The 22057-nt window shown below is 33.1% G+C and overlaps 2 protein-coding genes and 2 long non-coding RNA genes across 6 annotated transcripts; 1 reads left to right on the forward strand and 3 right to left on the reverse strand.

Annotated features, from left to right (window-relative positions):
* Nucleotides 39–690, reverse strand: LOC104736606. The gene is made up of 2 exons (XR_759600.2): nt 340–690; nt 39–135 (listed from the first exon to the last, which is right to left on the reverse strand). It is a non-coding gene; the product is annotated as an uncharacterized LOC104736606 (long non-coding RNA).
* On the reverse strand, nt 5232–8276 carry LOC104736607 (probable glycosyltransferase At3g07620). The gene is made up of 5 exons (XM_010456622.2): nt 7999–8276; nt 6813–7562; nt 6600–6730; nt 6175–6526; nt 5232–6019 (listed from the first exon to the last, which is right to left on the reverse strand). The coding sequence occupies exons 2-5, from the start codon at nt 7533–7535 to the stop codon at nt 5351–5353; spliced, it is 1875 nt and encodes a 624-aa protein (XP_010454924.1). The 5' UTR covers nt 7536–7562; nt 7999–8276; the 3' UTR covers nt 5232–5350.
* LOC104736608 lies at nt 12672–14531 on the forward strand. Of its 3 annotated transcripts, none has more exons than XR_759602.2 (4): nt 12672–13095; nt 13333–13813; nt 13968–14065; nt 14184–14531. It is a non-coding gene; the product is annotated as an uncharacterized LOC104736608 (long non-coding RNA). The 3 variants fall into 3 exon arrangements; XR_759601.2 differs by having other exon boundaries at nt 12677–13095; nt 13678–13813; XR_759603.2 differs by lacking the exon at nt 13333–13813 and having other exon boundaries at nt 12680–13095.
* On the reverse strand, nt 17536–19048 carry LOC104736609 (GATA transcription factor 12-like). The gene is made up of 2 exons (XM_010456623.2): nt 18705–19048; nt 17536–18565 (listed from the first exon to the last, which is right to left on the reverse strand). The coding sequence occupies exons 1-2, from the start codon at nt 18933–18935 to the stop codon at nt 17795–17797; spliced, it is 1002 nt and encodes a 333-aa protein (XP_010454925.1). The 5' UTR covers nt 18936–19048; the 3' UTR covers nt 17536–17794.

Here is a 22057-nt window from a genome sequence, read left to right on the forward strand (position 1 = left end):
ATTTATTAAGTCAGAGATCAGTGTAAATCCCAAACAAATTGCACAAACCAAAGCAATAACTTCAAACTTTGGGTAGATCAAACAGACATGGAAGAGTATGATGAGCTCAACCAGCGAATCAATTACAGGACAAGGCTGCAAAATAAACAAAAATGAACAAACAAAACCCTCAATTCGTAAAGTTTATGCCATCACATTCTTCAATATACGGACCCAAACAAGTAAAAATCAAAACTTTTAGGTTTTTAGCAACAAATTATGCAATTTATTTCAATCAATACGATCGAACCGAAGAGAGAAGACAAGTTGATAGAACACAGATCAGGGACAAAATCGAACCTTCGACGATTGGAAGAAGATACAAAGACACTGGAGGAGATTACTTAAGAAGATTTCGACAAAAGCTCAGCTTGAATTTGTGAGATTTTCAATTGCCGGAAAACTGACCTTCGACGGCGAAGGGAAGAAATGAAAATTTTTCTTTCTTTCCAAAACATCTCGACCAATGACGTGAAGCCAGGACACATAAGTAATCTCCTTTTGGGATTAGATCTAAGCCCATTATTCACTTTTTTATTGATTTTTTTGGGATTAGAACACACCATGTGTTCCCCCGTTAATGATGACCTAAAGGTGTAGTCAACGAAACGCGCCTATGGGTTGTCGTTTAGACCCCATTCATTTCATGCTATAAGTTACACGCAAATATATGTGTTGTGTATATTTGCGATGTAACAGTACAGCTCAATAATTGCGATGTAACAGTACAGCTCAATAATTGCGATAGTGTCAGTCGAAAATATTGAACAGGAATTCACCGACCGATGTTTATTTGTCGATGATTTTATGAGTGAGAAGAACGTGAGATCGATCATTCTAATCCAAAGAACTAAATTGTACTAGCTAGGGGTTTTTAGTGTCTGATATTATTTCTTTCTAAAAAGTATTTGTTAAGTTAGTGGTAAAAGATTTGAGGAATGGTACCGATTCCCTCTATCTTCATACTCCATTTTAGCTACAAAAAGAACAAAAATAAAACAAAACAATTCAACAACTTTATTTACATAAAGAGATCAAGTCGAGTTTGGTTACATAGAGATGATTCAACAACCACATTTATCTAGCGAGATAGATCAGATTGGTTTCGACTCGGACTAAAGAGATTTTTCAAATGATGTATAATTTTTTTTTAATAATAAGATGGTTGATTTACAAAACAGTTATAATTTTTTTCAAAAAAAAAAAAACAGTTATAATAAAGTGGAAGTGCTATATACTTCTGTTTTAACACTGCAGCGTTATCGGGTTTGTAAGCATATACAACATTCTAAGAAATATCAATAATTTGTAAAAGTTTAGGAAACACACACAAAAAAAAAACTAAAAAAATGTCGACGGTTTTGACAAAAAGAAAAAAAATATAGAGACAGATTAATTGTCCAGATCAATGAGCAGTGTCATTTATGATTCTGCAAAATTATTCAAATTTGGACCACCACTGTCTAAATCTTGTACAAACTGATTATAGCTTTTCAAAATCTATATATAATAGCAATCTAAATAAATGCCACTAAAGCTTGTGTTTTTTCAATCGTACCTTTTGGATAATTTTCCAAAAAATTTATAGAAAATTTAAATTGTGAGTTTTATAAAAAGTTGCCGTTGTTCATTGTAAAGTTGCAACTGTTCATTGTACAATTATGTTTATTAGAATATATGTATCTTTTGAAGTCTATATATATTTGTCTGTTTGAATTGTTTTCATTTTTTTACCATGACACAAAATAATATAAAATTTCAATCTCAATGGTTTTTACAGTTCTCTCAATTAATCTCTAGCATTCATTTTTTTTAAAGTACAGAAATTCCTCCAATTCTTGATTTAACAAAAGATTTTTGGAATGATGAATCTAATTTACAACTTTTATTTAATTTTATATATAAAAATTTAATGAAAATACCTATATATAATAGCAATCCGAATAAATGCCACTAAAATTTGTGTTTTTTCAATCGTACCTTTTGGATAATTTTCCAAAAAAATTTCTAAATATTTTAAATTGTGTGTTTTACAAAAAGTTGTTATTGTTCATTGTAATGGTTTTTTTTTGTAAAATTGCAACTATTCATTGTAGAGTTGTCTCTATTCGAATATTCGTATCTTTTGAAATATATATATATATATATATGTCTGTTTGAACCGTTTTCATTTTTTTGCCACGACACAAAATAATATAAAATTTAATTCTCAACGGTTTTTACGGCTCTCTAAATTATTCTCTAGCATTCATTCTTTTATAAGTAAAGAAATTCCTCCAATTCTTGATTTAACAAAAGATTTTTGGAATGATGAATCTAATTTAAAATTTTTAGTTAATTATATATATATATATATATATAAATTTAATGAAATACCTATATATAATAGCAATCCGAATAAATGGCACCAAAAGTTGTGTTTTTTTCAATCGTACCTTTTGAATAATTTTCCAAAAAAATCTGTAGAAAATTAAACTGTGTGTTTTACAAAAAGTTGCGATTGTTCATTGTAACGGTTTTTTTTGTAAAGTTGCAACTGTTCATTATAGAGTTGTGTCTATTCGAATATTCATATCTTTTGAAATTTATATATAATGATTTTTTTAATTGTAGCTCTTTACTATAATTCTTTATAAAAATATCTTATATTTATAGAACTAGGACTAAATATACAAATTCCCTTAACCTATCTGAAGTTGTAGATAAGTCTTTGTCGTCAAGATAGTTTATTGGAGAATCATCTCAACTGTCAATCTTTATGTTGATCACCGGCAGCCCCGACTCTAAGGGTGTGCCGACGGTGCACAGGGCCCCATAATTTTTCAATAATTTTACTAAGCATTTTAGGGTCCCAAATTTCCAAGTTTATAAAATATATAGCATAAAATTGTTTTTTATTTATTTTAGCACCGGGCCTAATTTTGTCTTGAGCCGAGTCTGATCACCGGTTTTCCATCTCCCAATAAACTGAATATTTCCAACAGTAGAAAAGTATATTAGAACAAACTGTGATATTTTATTTTGATTTTTACTTTGATATTTCATAATCAGATATTTTTAAAAAAATAGAAATATAGAAATCCATATTGTTTTCTATAATACAATTAGTTTTCTAATCAAAAATCATAAGAGTAGACAAATATATACGAGCCAATATGGTCTCATTTTCTGAAGAACCAACTTGAACCACATATTTAAACAGCTAAAAACAAACCTTCCGGTTTGGATTCATACCAACAGAATGATAACCCTTGATGAAGTAGATGGTTAAAGAGAGTATCATAAGATTACTTAAGCAAAAAACAAAAAACAAAATATTTAAATATATTTAGTATTGTAGACACAACCATAAATATCAAATTCTTAAGTTTTAATGGTTCATCAAATAAACGATATTTGTCGTGGTGTAACTAAAAGGTTTCAACAATTCATTTAAATATATTTTAGCTATTTAAAACTAAGAAATAGTAATTTATGAAGAGTTTATCCAAGTGATGTGATCTTAAATATTAAATATACCAATGTTGTAATGGTTCAATTAAATGGCTAAAATATATTTTTAATATATTAAAATTAATAATTTATGAAGATGTATACTTAGAGACTGAATATAATTAAATATTACAACGATTCACAAAATATATCAAACTGCAATAGATTTCTCACAGTGATGAGACGTCATTTCTAACAAGTTCTCTTTTAACTAATACAAATATAAAGAAAATTTGAATAAAATGATGATAAGTCATTTATATATAGATTTCTAAATATGTGAACATTTGAATAGATACAACTGTTTATAAGAGTCACAACTCTATATTTAATATATGCAACTTTTTAGAGAGACGCAACCGTATATATTTTTCGTCAAAAATATAAAAAGAAAAGAAAATTTGGATACAATGATAAGAAGTCGTTTATATATAAATTTCTAAAGATGTGAATATTACAATAGACACAACTATTTGTAAGAGACACAACTCTATATTTAACAGATGTAACTTTTTAGAGAGACGCAACCGCCGAAATTTTCTATCAAAAAATAAAAAATAAAATATTTCACGAAAAAGTACGACAAAAAATTGCAACTATTATTGGTAATTATTCAGATTGTTATTATTAGTAACAGTTTATGTATTCAAGATATTCTATTACATTCACATAATTTCATAATGTATAATTTCAAATTTAATTTTTTTTTCCTAAATACTTTTTCGCGACATCGCGGAGGTTCCGAGTCCTAGTTATAATAAAGTGGATGGTCTTTGATNTTTTTTTTTTTTTTTTTTTTTTTTTTTTTTTTTTTTTTTTTTTTGTAGAATTGTATGATGTCTCTATGGGTTGATTGTAGAAAACAAACGATTACGACTGAGCCTCACCTTTCAAAATATGTAACTAAGTAGCAGTTTTGACATCATGTTTCCTGTAGTGTCTAAAAAGTAGTGTTTGAAACTTCAGTCTGCCTGCAATGATGATTTATATATAGCTTTTTTTTTGTTTTGTTTTTTCACATTTCACCTTGTAATGCGTATATCATAATTGCTAACTTTTAGAATGCAATTTTCGGTATCCAATACGATAACAATGTTCGAATGAACTTAATTTTAGGCTTCTTGATCTTATCATCCCACCAAGTTTTACGATCTTAAAATGAATTTTGCTAGTACTATTCTATTTTTTTTTTTTTTCTTTTTTACCTTACAGTTTAGTGGAGACGTTTGACTACCCTATTACATTTTTCCATTGAATATATTATCTTCATTTTACATTGCTAAATCAGTCAATAGTTAAAAACTGAAAAGTTGGAAATGATAAGGTTTTATGTAAGAGACAGACAAAACATGTTTCCAGTTACGTCAAACATCACCATCTTCTTCATTTATTGTCCTCTTCCACTGTTTAATTTTTTTTTTCCCAAGATGGTTGTGAATATTCATACACATATGAAGATAATTCTAGAAACTGAGAATTGTTTTCTGAACATGGCAGCTTCAGTTCTGCTCCTTGTTTCTCACATGCATTGCTCCTTATTGGAACAAACCACTTAATTTATTTCATACCGGTTTAATCTACTCAGATCATAGCCGGTCAAATCCGGATTCACATGTCAATGTTACAAGTGGACAGAAAACGTTGCTGCTACTACAAGATATGTACCAGTTTAGACAAGAGTTAAGAAAGAAGACTACACTGTCCAAAAAGTTATGGCCATTTGATTTTTGTTTTGATGTATTTTGTAAACTGAGTTTCCTCATAAAAAATTTCTCTGTAAAAACATGTACACAGCTGAATCGTTCGTTAAACCAAACTTCTAAACAGTAATTTGGAAAACTCGGTTAAACCAAATCGAATGAAGAATCATGTGAAACATATCATACTTCTCTGGCTTCACATGCCACAGGAAATGTTTCTGAACTTTCTTCACCCTCATCTGCATTGATCTGTACCGTCGTTCCGGTATTGACATTAGAATCTTCTTCAAATTCGGAATATCTTTCTCCGGCACAAAAACCGCAAATGATTCCCAGTTTAAAACCTCGAAAAAAGGCGGGACAAAGTTATCCGATATGATAACCGGAACACAGTCATAAAAAATGGCCTCTACCACTCTCGGGCTGTTCACTTCAAAGCCTTTTGCGCAAATGCAGTACTTGCTCGTCTTCATGAACTGAAGGTAGTTCTTGTTTCCTTTAGTCCTCGGTAGTTTCCCGAATATTTTCAAGTCAGGATCTTTGTTGTTACCCCAGTAGGACAGGAGTATTGGCCTTAGGTACCCGTGGTCGGGTTTCCCAGCAAAGAAAGCAAGTATCGGCCTTTGCGTCGCAGATTTGCCACCTATGTTACTTAGTGGTTTCTTGGGATCTCTAACGAATGTTTCTGGTAAAGATGTGTCCCTTCCAAAGACAAATCCTTCTTTAACATCCGAGTTGCACAACGCCCTTATACTCTTCGCCATATGTGTCCGCGTCTCTGATGGAGCCTGAAAAATATCACAAAGTGACCATACAATTATTAGAAAAATGGTCTCAACAATCACATCTTCTATAACCTAATAAAATGGTCTTTTTAAGATCAAAACTTTATAACCACATAGAAAAATGTTACATACATGACAAAGAAGAGAAGACACATTACCCAATCATGGCAGGCAGCAAGGAAATGATCCGCACCGGAAGTTCGATTCCAGAAAGGGTATGTGACGGCAATGAAGTCTATATAGTCTTTTAGATACTTAATGAGATTGCGGTGACTGTGGGAGTCTTGGACATATAGAGTCACCTCGAGCATCCGTGAGCTGAAGGGTAGATAGAAAAGATGAGCTTTTGAAGGGTCCTTTGTGACAAATTTGTTGTTGTTAGATTCAATGATTTTCATAAACCAGCCTTCGGATGCATAAATCCCTCGGAGTATTGGACTATGCATTATTGGTTTATCTCCTTCTTTGTAAACATAAACCTTTAACATTTTCTCCATCAACTCATAGCTCCTGATGAATTCAATATCAACTCAAATCAGTTTCATCAGAATCAGTTTCACAAGAAAAATAAAAAACAACTCACTTTTTGAAGATGGAAACATTGCGATAGAGAGGAGCGTAGAGGAGAGGGTCTTTGTCATCGATTGGTGCATGCTCAATCTCATGTTTTGCTTGTAAAAGCTCCATGTCAGGTTTCGTAACCCATTTTGGTTTCTGAAATAATAAAAAAATGAAACATGTTAGACTATGGTTACTTCTTTAAGTAAGAATGTATCATATTAAGATCATGATGAACCTTTGCTAGACGATTATGAGAAATACGGTTTTGACGCAACTTCTTGCTCATTTCGGATATTGACATCACCCCGGAATCAGGCATTTTCGATTTCTCCTTTACATCAGGAACAAATCTGACAACATCTGTTCTCGTTATATTTCTCTCTGGTACCTGACTAGTGGTAGGCATTGTTGTGTTTTCCTTTACCGGAGTTGGGTTTAAACCAGGTAATGCAGCCACAGGCGCAGTTGCATTTTCCTTTACCGGAACCGGGTTTAAACCAGGTAATGTAGCCGGGGCCTCTGCACTAGCCACAGGTGCCGTTACATTTTCCTTTACCGGAGAAGGGTTAACACCAGGTACTGCAGCCGGGGCCTCTGCATTAGAGGCAGGTGCGGTTGCGTTCTCCTTTAACGTAGGCAACAAAGGCGGGGATGTAGCGGTAGTAGGCGAAAAGGCGGGGGCAGTGGCGTTTACGGTGCTGTCAAATATCTGATCAACCTCAACTTCTTCCTCAGTCTCGGATTGGGAAAAGCTAGGGGACATAGCTGGAGGTAAGCTTCCTATAAGTGAAGAAGTTGAGTTTCTTGAAATGGGAATCTTGGTGGAAGAGAAGATGGAGGAGATAGCGTACGGTAGCTCGATGTATTGAAAAGTGACGACGAGAGCAAATGTGAGTCCCAATAGCCATAGAAGCCGTCTCGTTTCTACTTTCCATAGGCATGGAAACTCACGCCTCATCTTTTGATTCAAACCCTGCAAAGTACCCTGTTACACTCAAAAGTATCAATATAAAATCATATGAATCAATCTGATGTGTTACAACAACAACCATAAGTATCAATATAAAATCATATGGTCCATAACTCAATATGATCATAGAATCTGATATGGTCAACGCTTGAATCCAATTTTTCTAATTTGATTTTAAAAAAAAATCATCAGAAGAATTGTAAACTCAATTTACAGAGCAAATTCGTCAAACAACTTTCACAGATATGTTTCCTTCTAACTAATACTAATACTAATATGTAATCATATCTCCTGATTAGCATCAGACTCATCATTATTTTGACTTTTCATATCTTTAGAAAACATCATTGCATGCAATAAGAAAGCTAACATAATGATTTAACAAAACAAGTTTATGCTCTGCTTCACCAAAAAAGAAACAGAGAGAAGATCTTGAAAAGCTTTTACTTACACAGGTTGAGAAGTCGAATCGCAAGTCAAACGAAGATCAAAAGAGACATGGTTTGTAATTGATCGGGTTAATGGTCACCACAAGGACTCACCAACAAAACAATAAGTCAAACCCGAGGTGCTTGCTATGCGGTTGTTTAGTGTAAATATGCGAAACCCAACAACGGACGCCTTTGGAATCAAGAACTCATTATTATTATTTTTTAGGGTATTTTAGAAAGAAACAAGAAAAGAAAGAGAGGGTACTTTGGGGATTTGAGAATAGAGCCGCCACGCTTTGTTGTTCGTATCTTCTTCTTCTTCTCTTCTGAAGTCACAAAAAGANTGTTTTTTTTTTTTTTTTTTTTTTTCTTTTTTTTGTACTTTTGTCTGAGTCTGTGTAATCCTGCTGGCTTTTCATGCGTTATGAAACGATCTTAGTAAATCAATGAAAGATCAAAATCATGTACAATTACAGTTTATGCCATTGACATTTATCACCTTCTCTTTTTTTTGGGCAAATGACATTTATCACTAAATTTCTTAACATCTTTTATAGATTTATATACAACTTATATTTATTATTTGAAATATTATACAGATATGTATTGATTTAAGTATATATTTCTATTTGATATTTTGAAAACTATAAGTAATTCGATTTTTTTTTTTTAAATCTGATTTGATTAAAACGAAAGAGAGGTAGTTCAGGTACAAAAACATCAATGCCAACCATTGAGCAAATTAAAAAAAAAAAAACAGAACAAAACATTAGTAGAAACTGTTCCTATGCCTCACTATTCTTGATCTATCTGATGTTGTAGCCAAGCAGGACCACCTAAGGCAAGGTAAGATTGAAGGCGGCCCTCTCATGTGACACTAGATGCAATCGCCCTAGCCAAAGAGTTGGCTTTCGATGAAGAAAGCTTGATAGTAAACTCCCCTGTCACCCGTATTGCATTAATGATTTTGTCTAAATCAGAACGATATTTTGGCCATTTATCCGGACATTCTAAGGCCATCACCACCGACTGACAGTCAGTCCAAACTTCACAAGACGTGCAGTGAAGGGCAGTAAGGCTTTGGAGATATCAGAGAAGACAGCTAAGCTCAGCGGAGATCCTGTTGCTTCGCGGCCGGAATGCATCCCTCGCATGATACAAAACCTCTCCATTATGATCTCTGAGTATCCAAGCTCCACCACAATACCAAGATTCCTTACCCCACGCTGCATGAATATTACATTTAAGTTTGCCAGGAGGGGGTCGGATCCAGCAGTGAATATGTTGTACATGTCGATTAGCTTCTCTAGTGGCAACCTGGGATATTAGCGCTTGTTGTTTCAACCACTCCTCCGCCTCCTCAACCGCCATAGCCACAATGACATGATAGTCTTGATCTCGTTGTGTGAATACAACAGCATTATGAGCCTTCCAAATCCCCCATAAGAGCCAAGGAATTGCTTGCCTAATACCCTCAGCGATTTCTGCTTGTTTCATAAAGTCTAAGATCAGAGAAACATTATCCACAACCGAGTTCGAGAAGCCTTGTGACGGGGTGGGAAGACCAGTTGCAGACCAGACTCCACTCGCTAGAGGACAATTAAATATCACATGATTGATTTTCTCATCCTTAACGTGACAAACCGGACAGAGAGGCCTAACAGATAGTCCATGGTTGCGCATACACTCTGCTACCGCCAGAGCTTGTGATAGAGCTCTCCAAAGGAACATACGGATTTTAGGTTCAGTTGCAGTCTCCCATACCCGATGTTTAACCTTGTTAACGCGAATCATATCTGTAGATAATGGGTTCAAAATGTCACTCTCCTGAGATAACAACCAGTTCCCACTTTTGACTGTATATTGGCCGTTTTGAGTGAATGCCCAAACATATCGGTCATGTAGGTTTTATGCTGGAGGAAAGGACCTAATCCTAGGTATCTCACAGGGAGGGAACAAATCATGGAGAGTTTGTGAATTCCACCCCCCATCTTCATGAATGAGAGCCGAGACGTTGAGATTTAAGTCAATCGTTAGTTCCTTATTAAATGGTCTTCTCGGCCTATCATCAAAAACCCATTTGTCGAGCCACACCCTAGTATCCTGACCATTTCCAATGGACTTCATGACACCTTTTTCTAGTAACTCACGTCCAAACATAATACTCCGCCAAGCATACGGCAGCCTATACCCGACTCTGGCCTCAAGGAAGGGGACATTCTCAAAATATTTAGCCTTATAAACACGAGCCACCAAAGAGTTAGGAGAGTCAAGGAGTCTCCATCCTTGTTTGGCTAGCAAAGCCTGGTTGAAGCGACCAATGTCTCGAAAACCTAAGCCTTCACGTTCCTTCGATTAACAAACTTTATCCCAAGATACCCAATGCATCTTATGTTTGTTTGCACTTGCATTCCACCAAAACTGACATATCGCACTTGTGAGCTGTCTACATTGGTGCTTCGTTAAACAAAAACCAGACATAGCATAGACTGGAAGCGCCATAACCACTGACTTAAGTAAAATTTCCTTACCGTCCAAGGAAAGCGTTTTCTTATACCATCCACTAAGTCTAAACTTTAGACTATCACTTATAAACTTTGGATAATCAAGTGGGTTTAGTAATTCGATTTGTTTATCAATAAATTAACAAAACTAAAAGTGAAAACATTTTACAACGGAAAAAAGGGAGAAATTTACCTTACATATCATGCAACCGTTATTTTATGGAATTATATTGGTAGGTTCATTTTAAATGATTTTTAGAAATATAACCGGACTGTCTTTCCAAACTGAGTAAACAATTTGTACAAATTCCAGTTAAAAAGTTAGAAACGGTATCTAAGCTAAACCGAACTATAACCAAACAATCCAAATTGTATGAGAGTCAGTCAATCACTCGGATTGAAACAAACAAAACCGAACTGAATTGGACCAACATATTTTCAATGCTCGGTTTTGTCCCATCTGTTTGTCAGTCGTACCAATAAAGAGGAGTAGTACATATATTTAATTCTTACGGGGGAATACATCTTTTATGGACAATAGTATCCTTAATAATCCTTAACAATTTCGTAGTATTATCAAGAATGACACACATATACATAGCACTCGTCGACATTTCAAGATTTGCAAGAAAAAATGTGATGCCATTAAGGTTACTTACATGTCGCGGCAATTGTTACATTCAACTAATTTCTCGAGATTGCAAATTGATTATTTTGGGACAAAGCAAAAACATGGGTAGTCAAATGTTGAAAGCCGGAGCCAAATTAGTTTTCTAAATTAGTTTTGTAAAATTGTAATCAAATACTAAATTGGATTTTCGATTTAAGATAATTGGACTAGCGAATTAAATTTGACGCTGACTGTTCATATAAAACCAACTTAATTACATTCTTGAGAATAAAATAAAAGAAAACTTCCGTTGTTTAATGAAAAACTCTTTAAACTCCACATTACTAAAGGAATATTCTACGTCCGAAAACAGTCTGTATATGATTATCGTCTAATTAGTTCATTAGTTGTGTAAAAAGTGTATATTGTTAGTGATCTTTTATATACATGCATGTCGAGACAAGGTCGTGTTTGACAAGTATCATCTCATCAATTCATATAATTTACCATTGTTTAGTCTGTTTGATAATCAAGTTGATATTACTATAAACCCACTTGTTAGAAGTTGGAACTACCATTTCATATACATATTTTATTCAATGAAATTTGATTAAAATATTAGTGGTGTAATTTATTGTTTTCCACAAAGACGATACTTCTCTATAGAAACGGAGTTCTAGAAAATTAAATATAGTTCCTTTAAAATAAAGATGACGTAAATGGTATATATAACCATTATTTAGGACTTGGAGTTTTAGAAGGATTTTTTTTTTTTTTGGCAAACAAGAGTTTTAGAAGGATAAAACATCTATGATACCATCTAATTATAATGAATTGAGGAACTAGTGTAACTGATGGCATTATCAGGATTTATAAAAATGGTGAAAAATGTAAAAGCTTTTGTATGTTTGTTTGTTCCAATGGCTTTACGATTCCCACAAGGAGATGAGGATTTGTGTCGAACTCTAGGTAGTAGGTACCTAGCTATAAAGTTACTTCACTATAAAGTTTTGGCTCACGGTGTCCCCAGCTTCAACACTTGTAGACTTGTTTGATCATGTCGAGGTTTTTTTTTGGTTTCTTGAAAAGGTTTGCTAATTAAGTTAAAAAGAAGTAGTAAAAATTACGAAAGCCCCAGCCGCTTTAGTTATCGTGGAAGCCCAAATTAAAAGGGACAAGCCCACTACAAACCATCACAATCAATGAAGGAACGAACACTTTTTTTGTTGTCTTGAGTTTTGATCCCGTCGGTGTTGCTTCTCGTTCTTTTATTCGGTAACCGTAATCCACTAATAAATTTGTATCATATAGTTATATTTTTTTACTACAAACAAATTAGTAACAAATAATATTTACAAACTGTTACAAATTAGTGACAAAATTTAAATTAATAATATTGTAGTTAATTAGTTACTAAGTGTAGCTATATAATGACAAATAGTAGCATATATAATTTGTCTCAAAAATGCTACATATTTTGTGACACAAAATATTGTAACTTCTACCAAATTCATAGCAAAAATGATTTTACAAACTAGAACCAACACTTAGGAAAAAAAAATGTAACATTTCCCTTTGTTATATTGTTTGGACTTTGGAGACGGAAAAAAAAAAGCTTCGACCCGAAAAAAAAAGCTTCGCAGATCTCTTTTCCTCTCTTCCCCCGTTTCCACCTCCGTAACCTACGATTCGCCTTAGCCACTCTACGCCATGGTCTTCTCATCTCTTTGGGCCGCCAACACTTCCTCCAGCCACAAAATCGCCGTCGGAAGCTTCCTCCACGATTAATACAACTGCATCGACATCCTCTCTTTCGATTCCGATTCGATGACCGTGAAGCCTCTCTTGAATCTCTCCTTCGAGCATCCTTATCCTCCAACGAAGCTAATGTGCAGTCCTTCTTTTGTCCGTCATCCTTCATCCGGAGATCTATTCGATTCTTCTACCATTGAGCATTGAGCCTATCTCGGTTCTCAACAATAGCAAAACAAGCCTACTCTTCAGTGAGTTCTCTTATGTGTCTCTTGTCTATATTTCTCCTTTTTTTGTCTCTTACCGACCTAGAACCTGAGTAGATATAACCTGTGAGATTCTTATGTCGTTTATGTATGGAATGTGCTTGTGGCTAGTGAATGCTATTTGATATATCTGGTCATCTTTGTAGAAGAAATTGTTTTTTAAGTGTTATGGTTTGATTTTTTCTGTTGTTGAGATATTTTGTTTTTTGGTTGATATTTCAGCAAGACGACCACATTGAACTTTGATGCTTCTGATCCTTTTGTGGTTTTAGACTCAATTCCTATCCCCTTTTATCTCGATCTCCAATCTCATATTGAAATTGTTATCAAATCATGTGTTTCTAATAGCTGATAATCTGAATTCATTGGATGTTGGAACAAAACATTCATAATTGGTCCTTGTTGCACATAATGTATCTGATTTTAAACATTCATTTTTGGTCCTTGTTAAACTTTTCTCAGATTGGCAAGTAAGAAAAATTTGCAGGTCTGCTAAAGCTTTGTAGTTTAGCTGTACTTGTTTGTTTTTAGCTGCTAAAGTTGAAGAGATATTCATTTCTCTCTCAGAAACCACGGGAAGAGTCTAAGCCTCTCTCTCATGCGTTAAGAGAAGATAGAACATCCCATGTGCGTTTATGAGCAGCTCCACCATCCTAAAAGCTGGAATCAATCACAAAGTTATTAACTTTATAGTCTCTTATTTGTAATGCCCATTTCCTCTTCTAAACACACCACTTTAAATTTCAATCGACCTATGAGTTCTACGACTCTCTACTCTTTCCATGTATATATATTTTTGCTGTTGTTTCCCCATCTGTGTTGGTTAACTGTGTTCTTACAAATGTTGTTGGGTGTAGGAAGTTGCTACTTTTGGGACTGTAAGTCGTTCTGTATTATGGTGAGACTGAGTTTCTCGATAAACTGGAGATGGTGAGTATTGATGGCTGCAAGAAAGGTAACTAACTTCTCTCAATGTGGTCTGATGTTCTTGATGATTACTGGTTTACATATTGGTCAAATTTCTAGTGATATTGTTCTTATACTAGAGGCTAAAGTTTTGAAAACTTCTGCAGGTCAAGTTCAGTTTATTTCAGTTTCCATTGGGTGGTATTCACAGGCAACTCAAGTGCACATGGTAGAGTTGGTGCCACCGCTGCCGTTTGCTGCTTCAATCCTTGAGTTCTTGAGTGCAGAGGTTCTTGAGTTAGCTGGAAACGCTAGCAAATATCTGAAAGTGAAGAGTATAACTCCATAACATTTGCAGTTGGTCATGAGAGGATGTGGGAATGATAAGTTTAAGACATGATTTTGTGTTTTTGTTTATGACTTGGTTTGATGGTTACATGTTCTCTTCTAGAGTTCATGTTTGTAGTTCACTTTGTATGTTTTATTAATGGAAAAGAATTTGTAATTTATGATTTTTTTGTTGGATCTTTAGAAATTTATCAATTGATTATTGTTATAATAGGTGTACAATTTGTAACGTTTTGTAACCATTTGCTACTAATACGTTTGACGGCAATTGTCGCAAACTGGCGTAGATAACTGTATCAATTAGTGGCAAATGGCGACAATTTCGGTTGTCTCTAATCTGTAGCAAGTTGCGACGAATTGCTATAAAGGGGTCAGTTTGTGATGAGTAAATAGTTACTATTTTTTTTTGTAACAAATCTGTAACAATTTATTTTTAGCTACGGAAAACAAGTTATTCCTACACAATTTTTTGAAACTATACAACAAAATTTTACTAGTGATCTGTTGTTTTTCGTTAACTCAAAAATACAATAATTAGTTATCTTAAATATGTTGGTTTTTTAATCGGCAAAAATGTCAAAAATAACTTATTTAAATATTATTATCAAAAAAATATTCAAACTATTTTATAGGTGATAGAAAAATATATGAACTATCCTGATTTTCTTCTAACAATGATCAATCCAAATATTTTCCTTTATTTGCTATCTACTGTAGGAAACCAAAACCTCCTTGGATTAACATCTCTCCCCGATTTGCTTCGGTTTCCCCCATTCGATCACATGATTTGGAGGATCAGAGAATCATTATACATAGCTACTTTGTTAGTTCAGCTAATAAAAACAATGATCACGATAGATGCGACTTGTGGACAATTAGAATATCGTTTAATTGTCAGGAGACACGAATGATCTATCTCTTCACGATTGAATGTGCCATTTCTTTTATATGCGCATTAGCGCATGGGAACCCATTTTTGGCATTTCTACCACTACAAGAAAACATAGCAGTGTCTGACGGTCAAATCAGTTGGGAAGTGGTCGGAAACAAGCATTTCCAACCATTAACCGACAACAGTAAATCGGTGGGAAATCGTTGGTCGGAAATTTGTTTGGTTGAAAATCGGTTGGAAATTTCCAACCGAAAGGTGGTTGGAAATTCGTTGGTAATAAACGATCGGAAATTGGTCAGAAATATTTGGTCGGAAAACGGTTGGTAAAAACCGACATATATATTAGTCAGAATGCGTGTCGGAATTTACCGACCGATTTCCAATCGTTTTGAAAGGTCGGAAATTACTGACCAATTCTCGACCAAAAATTAAAAGTCGTTGGAAAATTGGTTGAGAAACGGTCGGTAAATACTGACGGGTATATTAGTCGGAAGGTTTGTCGGAATTTACCTACCGATTTCCAATCGTTTAAAAAGGTTGAAAATTACCGACTGATTTTCAACCAAATTTTATATTCGTCAATTAACGGTTGGAAATTGGTTGAAAAATTTACTGACCAACAAATCGGTCGGAGATTTGGTCGGAATCAACAATATTTTCTTGTAGTATACGTTAGTTTTGATCTCCTTCAAATAAGTTGGTAGACGATATAGTGGCGATTTAGAATCTTATATTGTTATACAGTATATATAAATATTTTAATTTTTAATATAGTAGATTTTATAAAACTATTATTTTCAGTTTTATGATTCTATTGGAAATGATTTCATTTATTAAAATTTGATTTTTTTTAAAATAAAAAAGTTAGTTTAATAAACGCTTATATCATTGTAAAATAAATTTGACGAATATTTTATTTAAAATATACTACTTGATAGTTAAACCATGTACCTTTATTCAATTAGATACAAGATTTCATCAAGAGTTTTTTTTTACTCTCTTTCTGAATCATCAAGTATACAGAAGTCTATTGATAGGCTAAATCAATAACTTTGTATCACGATGCGGTTTTCTGATTTAAAATTTTGTTTGAAAGAGAAAAACAGCATATGAATGCTTCATTTAGATGTTAAAATATTAATATTGAGGTTGGATGCATGAAGAAACAAACGGCCCCTTAGATTCGCATACTGATACAGTATGTCAAAACTTACACGGTACAATGTGATTTTAATCCGGCCACAGAATTCTACGTAACTAAGAAATAAGAATGATGTGATATAATTATAAATAGGAAGAGAAAAAACTAAATTTAGAAACGATTGTATGAATATAGAGCGTCACAAGTATGTGTTACTTTTGTTGTTGTCGGATACATGTGCTTAAGATACATGAGAGCGTTTATGAAAATGACTCTCTCTTTCTATGTGCATGTGCATGAGAGGCATGTGACCACCGCAAACTAAGCCTTAACTGACTCTTTTTTTAAATACAGTCCAAACAACACTTGGTTACAATACTAGTTTCATGTTATTGTTTGGCAGTGTCTATGAGAATATAAACAGAAATCTCGACACTTGCGACATATCTATTTGCGAGAAAACAAATGAAATCGATCTCTGTAGTTTTTGTTTTTTAAATAATTATTTGAGTATACGTACAATTATTTCTTAAAACCTAATAAAGAATCTCTAAGCTTATGAATTACTAGTAAACTAAAACAAAAAAACTAGTTTAACATATATAAAAGGATATACAAATTACTATGGATTAGTGCTGCATCGGATCGTGAGAGCGGAAAAATAAATTACTACATCCCGAGATGTTTATTTATCAATTAATTTACTTGAAAATCTTTTCTGCTTGTCCTCTTGTAATGTTAGGAATATAACCATGCATATATATATTCAAAGAGATGCATCAAACAAACATTAGTACTATCTAAACCATCAAATTGAAGAAGCTAACAAAATAGCTTACAAAATACGGTTCAATCTCTTGGCTTTATTATTCATTATATATAAAAAAAAAAATCAGATGAATGTCAATTTAGTGAGAATTACAATAGTTGCAAAGGAGAAACTTTGAAATAACTATGCTACAAAAGAGTAGAGGGACCTTGATCATTGAGGTGACACATTACCAACACTGAGACACTCTCCCACCCATATTTCATCATTATGAAATTTTATGCACCTCTCTGTTTGTATATATTAGTTATGATATTAGAATAAACCAGTTAATTATTTTCTTACAAAGTGATATTTTTAGCTTGTGAATATATTAATAAACATTTTATAGATCTAACATAAACTAAACAAGTAGATTTAACAAAAGGGGAAAAAACTAAAAACAAAAAAAAATCATTTCATGTCATGAGGAAATGCAACAAAAGTTTTCTAGCAAATCCCAAAACAACACAAAATTAAAGGAAAGAAAAAAGTGAATTGTCATCAACAAAATTAAGATTAGCAAAATTTGATTTCTAAGAAGATTATCCCTAATTAAATTATTGGAAAAATAAAAAGGGATCAAAAATCAAATAAGCTGTCTGAAGTCTGGGCCAACCTTATGGTTGATCAAGTAATCATCACCTTCCGATGAAACGTCGAAAATCATGGCACTGTCCGTACCGTGATGGTGATGTATGAACTCGTGGTGGCCCTTACTCATCTCCTTCTGTCGCCGGAGCTCCATAACTTTCCGATGAGAATTGGAATGTTTTGTAAGCACAAACGTCGGACTCGCGGCCGGACGGTACTCGGGCACCAGACGCCCCGACTTGTACCTTACCCCGCACGCGTTGCACAACGTCTTCGGGCCCATTGGGCCTGTCCGCCATTGCGGGGTCTTATCCGTGGCGCAATGGAGACACCGTCTCTCCTCAGCGCCACCTGACTCTGGCGAAGAAACATCTTTCTTCCGCCGATATCCTCCGTCGGTGGCTTGCTTTTTCGCAAGGTGAGCCATCGGTGGTGGGGGCGAAGTCGGTGGAGACAAGTTGTGGCTAGAGAGAATGGTTTCTCCGGTGAAAGGGTTGTCGTAAACAGTTTCCATGAGAAGCCCACGTGAGGCCCAATTACACGCTGCGGCGCGTGAGCGTTTGCTCCTAGCTTTGGCCGGCACAGAAACGTCGGTAGTGAAAATGGGACTGGTGCTATTCGGATTCTCCGAGCATCCGGATTCGGATTTCGGGCTGGGTCGGGTGTTAAAACCGGATATTAGCTGGAGCTTCTGTACATCTTCAGGCGAGAACGATTCGTCCACGATGTTCGACAGCCACGCCAACTCATCAGCCAAATCATCACACTAAACAAAACCAAACCAAACCAATCATTTAATATTTCCTTCTACAAAAAAAATTCAATTATTTCAAAACATAACATATCGTTTTAATTTTCTTGACTAGAATTCAAGAATTACCATATATTATTTAATATTAACGTACCGGTACACAAAGGTCACCGGAGAAGCTAGTGCCGTCTTGAACATCACCACTGAAATTGGGGAGATCGATGGCGGAGATGTTAGAGCTGTCGGTGAAGGCGGTGGTGGTTGTGGTGGTGGAGTCAGCAACAACATCGTTTTCTTCGTCATCATCGTTAGAGAAATCAACTAAGAGGTCATCGACGGCAAAATGATCAGCTGCGTGGAAAAAATCATGGGCTTCATCTTCCATAAGAGTTTCGTGGATTAAACTTAAAGAGTTGTTTTTATTTTTTTCTGGTAATCTCTCGTCGGAGGAGGTCTTTGGAGAGAGAGAGGAGAGAGGAGAGTGAGGGGAAAATGTGAGTTTAAAAAGGAGTAAAGTTAGAGAAAATTATGGTTTCTGTAGAAAAGATAAACTTTTGTTTATCTTTTTTTAATTTTTTTTTTTTTTTTTGCATTTTATTGCGCTTGAAGGGGACAAGAGGTCTAATTCGGAAGGTTTGACGAAGACAAAGGAGATTTTATGGGAATTATTTTTCTTTACAACTTACTATTTTACCTATTTTAGTTACTTTTTCGCCTTTGTAAATTTTAATTATTAGTCATATTATAATTAACATGTATAGTCACGTTTTTTTCTTTATAATGAAAATATCACTTCCACCATTTCTTTAAAAGTTGTAAACGTTTCCTACCTCTTAACACACAACACTAATGTCTCTCATTTTTAATACGATTTATCAGAAGGCAGATTATAGTGGAGAAATTTAGAATTTTGTTTAGTTGACAAAAGAGAAAGTTAGGAAATAATTTTGACTACATTTAAAGGATTAATGAACCAAACATGTGCAATTATGATATAGTGGTGGGGACAACTTTACCAAAAGAGTCATAACGTTGCTTCCAAATTACAGAATGTACCACTCACGTGCATGTGATGGATGATCATCACTCTGTTGATTATACATCAACCAACAAACTCGATAAGCGTCGACACACCATTAGAGGGAAGTTGAAACCAATCCACATTATTTAAATGTATTTCTTAACCGGATCGATTATATATTCACCGGTTTTGGTAATACACTAATACCTAAACTGATATTTATATTAACATTTTTTAAATATATTTTGTTTTTTATCTATTAAGTTATACTTATTTATAAATTTATTTGCAAAATTAATCCCTAAAAAATTGCGCAAAATAATAATTAAAATATGAAAATTCAAATTCAAGTACTCAATTAATATGTCTATAAAATCGTTAAACTGATTTGATTCCTAAAATTTATATTTTCCTAATTCAATTTTTGTTTATACTTATACAATCTTTACATTTAACATCATATTCCTAAATTGATATCTTGAATCATGTATTATCCTTAGAATATCTCCACTTCATTGCTATTTTTTTTATCAATTAAAATTTTACAATCATTGCTTATAAAGTAGTTTAAAATACTATATAATGTAGTTATATGGCGGGACGGGTTATAGACCTAACGAGATTGAATTAACATTAATATAAATTTAAAATATTATTAACTCGATGTTAAAATACAGGTAAAATCTTCATTTAATTATTTGGTCAACACTAAAAATATTAGAATATTAGAAATATTAAATCAAGATAATTTAACTAAATTGTGTAAAACAATTAAATCATTAGCAAAATTATGTCTTAATCAGATAATATCTTATAAATTACTTATTATGTATTTTATGATCTATACTAATAATGAACAATTCAAATACTACTTAACTAGATATAAAAAACAAATAGAATTTCAAATTCTATTATATAAAAAATTGTATTGTGGTTACCACGAATTAAAATCTAATAGTCGATCAAATCATGTACATTTGCAGCAGATGCGAAGGCGAATATAAAAAAATATATATAATATATGTTATGTGAAACATAAAACAAAAATATTTATATTTACATGTAATGGCTGATGGAGTATGTGATTGTTCATGTTAGTTGTAATTACTAGTGAGACTTCAACTTGAGTATGTGTTAGTATTTTTTTAATCTTTAAGCTAGATTATAATTAACTTTATTGCTTTTTCAACAGTTTTAGAATTTTAGGCTATTCAAATTGTGTATATATATATAATTATATATATATATATATATACTTTTTATTCCGTATTTTAGTTATGAAAAAGTTTGAATAAATATGTTGCTCTGATTCGATTATCTACCACATCGAACAATATTTCTCGGGACTTGTATAAGAATATGTTAAGGGTTAAAACATTTTTTAACTATATTGTTATCATATAGACACGTTAACCCTTCTTCCTAACCCCATGCTAATTCTCTTTATTCCTTGTTTGATCGCACTTTTAAGCACGACAATTAATTTTCCAGCTCACGCAATCAGAAATAGTATGACGGGTCCTAAAACACTCTCTTCTTTAATGAACAACACGGCTGAACCTCATTTCATTTATTTGTAAAATAAGGAAATAAAATCTGTATATATTATTATAAAATTAAAAATTTAAACTATTCTTTTATAAATCCAAACCGACATATAATTTCATTCTAATTGTAAAATCTAAACCCTAACCATCTCATTTGTAAACCCAAACCGACATATAATTTTGTTCTAATTGTAAAATCTAAACCCTAACCATCTCATTTGTAAATCCAAACCGACATATAATTTCATTCTAATTAAAATCTAAACCCTAGCCATATTATTTGTAAACCCAAACCGACATATAATTTCGTTCTAATTGTAAAATCTAAACCCTAACCATCTCATTTGTAAACCCAAACCGATATATAATTTCGTTCTAATTATAAAATCTAAACTCTAATCACCTCATTTGTAAACCCAAACCGACATATAATTTCGTTTTATTATATAATCTAAACCCTAAAAAATTATTTGTAAACTCAAACCGACATAATTTCGTTTTGATTGTAAAATCTAAACCCTAAACAATTTATTTGTAAACCCAAACCGACACATAATTTTGTTCTAGTTGTAAAATCTAAACCAAGCCAATATTTAAATTTCCTAAATTAACAGTATACAGAATTTGTTTCCTTAATTGGTTTTGCTTTTTAATTTTATTTTAATTTATTTTTAAAATGAGATAATGTATAGAAGATTTTGATTGGTGGAAAAGAAGGAGGTGAATGGAGAGGTTCATGTCATATTTATAAAATAAATCAAAACTAAAATAAAAAGACAAAACAAGTTAAGAAAACCAATTTTGTAGATTTTTTATTAAGGAAATTATATTGGTTTAGGTTTATAAAATAATGATTAGAGTTTAGATTTTACAATTAAACAAAATCATATGTCGTTTTGGGTTTACAAAAAAATGGTTAGGGATTAGTTTTTACAATTA

This window comes from Camelina sativa, chromosome 13 (genome assembly GCF_000633955.1).
Source record: "Camelina sativa cultivar DH55 chromosome 13, Cs, whole genome shotgun sequence".
NCBI lineage: Eukaryota > Viridiplantae > Streptophyta > Magnoliopsida > Brassicales > Brassicaceae > Camelina > Camelina sativa.

Bases quoted from the DNA above. Each gene is read 5' to 3' on its own strand.
- LOC104736607 (XM_010456622.2), bottom strand. From the start codon at position 7,535: ATGAGGCGTGAGTTTCCATGCCTATGGAAAGTAGAAACGAGACGGCTT. The intron at 6,731-6,812 runs GTTCATCATGAT...TTATTATTTCAG, and splicing joins CTCATAATCGTCTAGCAAAG to AAACCAAAATGGGTTACGAA. The intron at 6,527-6,599 runs GTGAGTTGTTTT...TGAATTCATCAG, and splicing joins AATGTTTCCATCTTCAAAAA to GAGCTATGAGTTGATGGAGA.
- LOC104736609 (XM_010456623.2), bottom strand. From the start codon at position 18,935: ATGGAAGATGAAGCCCATGATTTTTTCCACGCAGCTGATCATTTTGCC. The intron at 18,566-18,704 runs GTACGTTAATAT...GGTTTTGTTTAG, and splicing joins CCGGTGACCTTTGTGTACCG to TGTGATGATTTGGCTGATGA.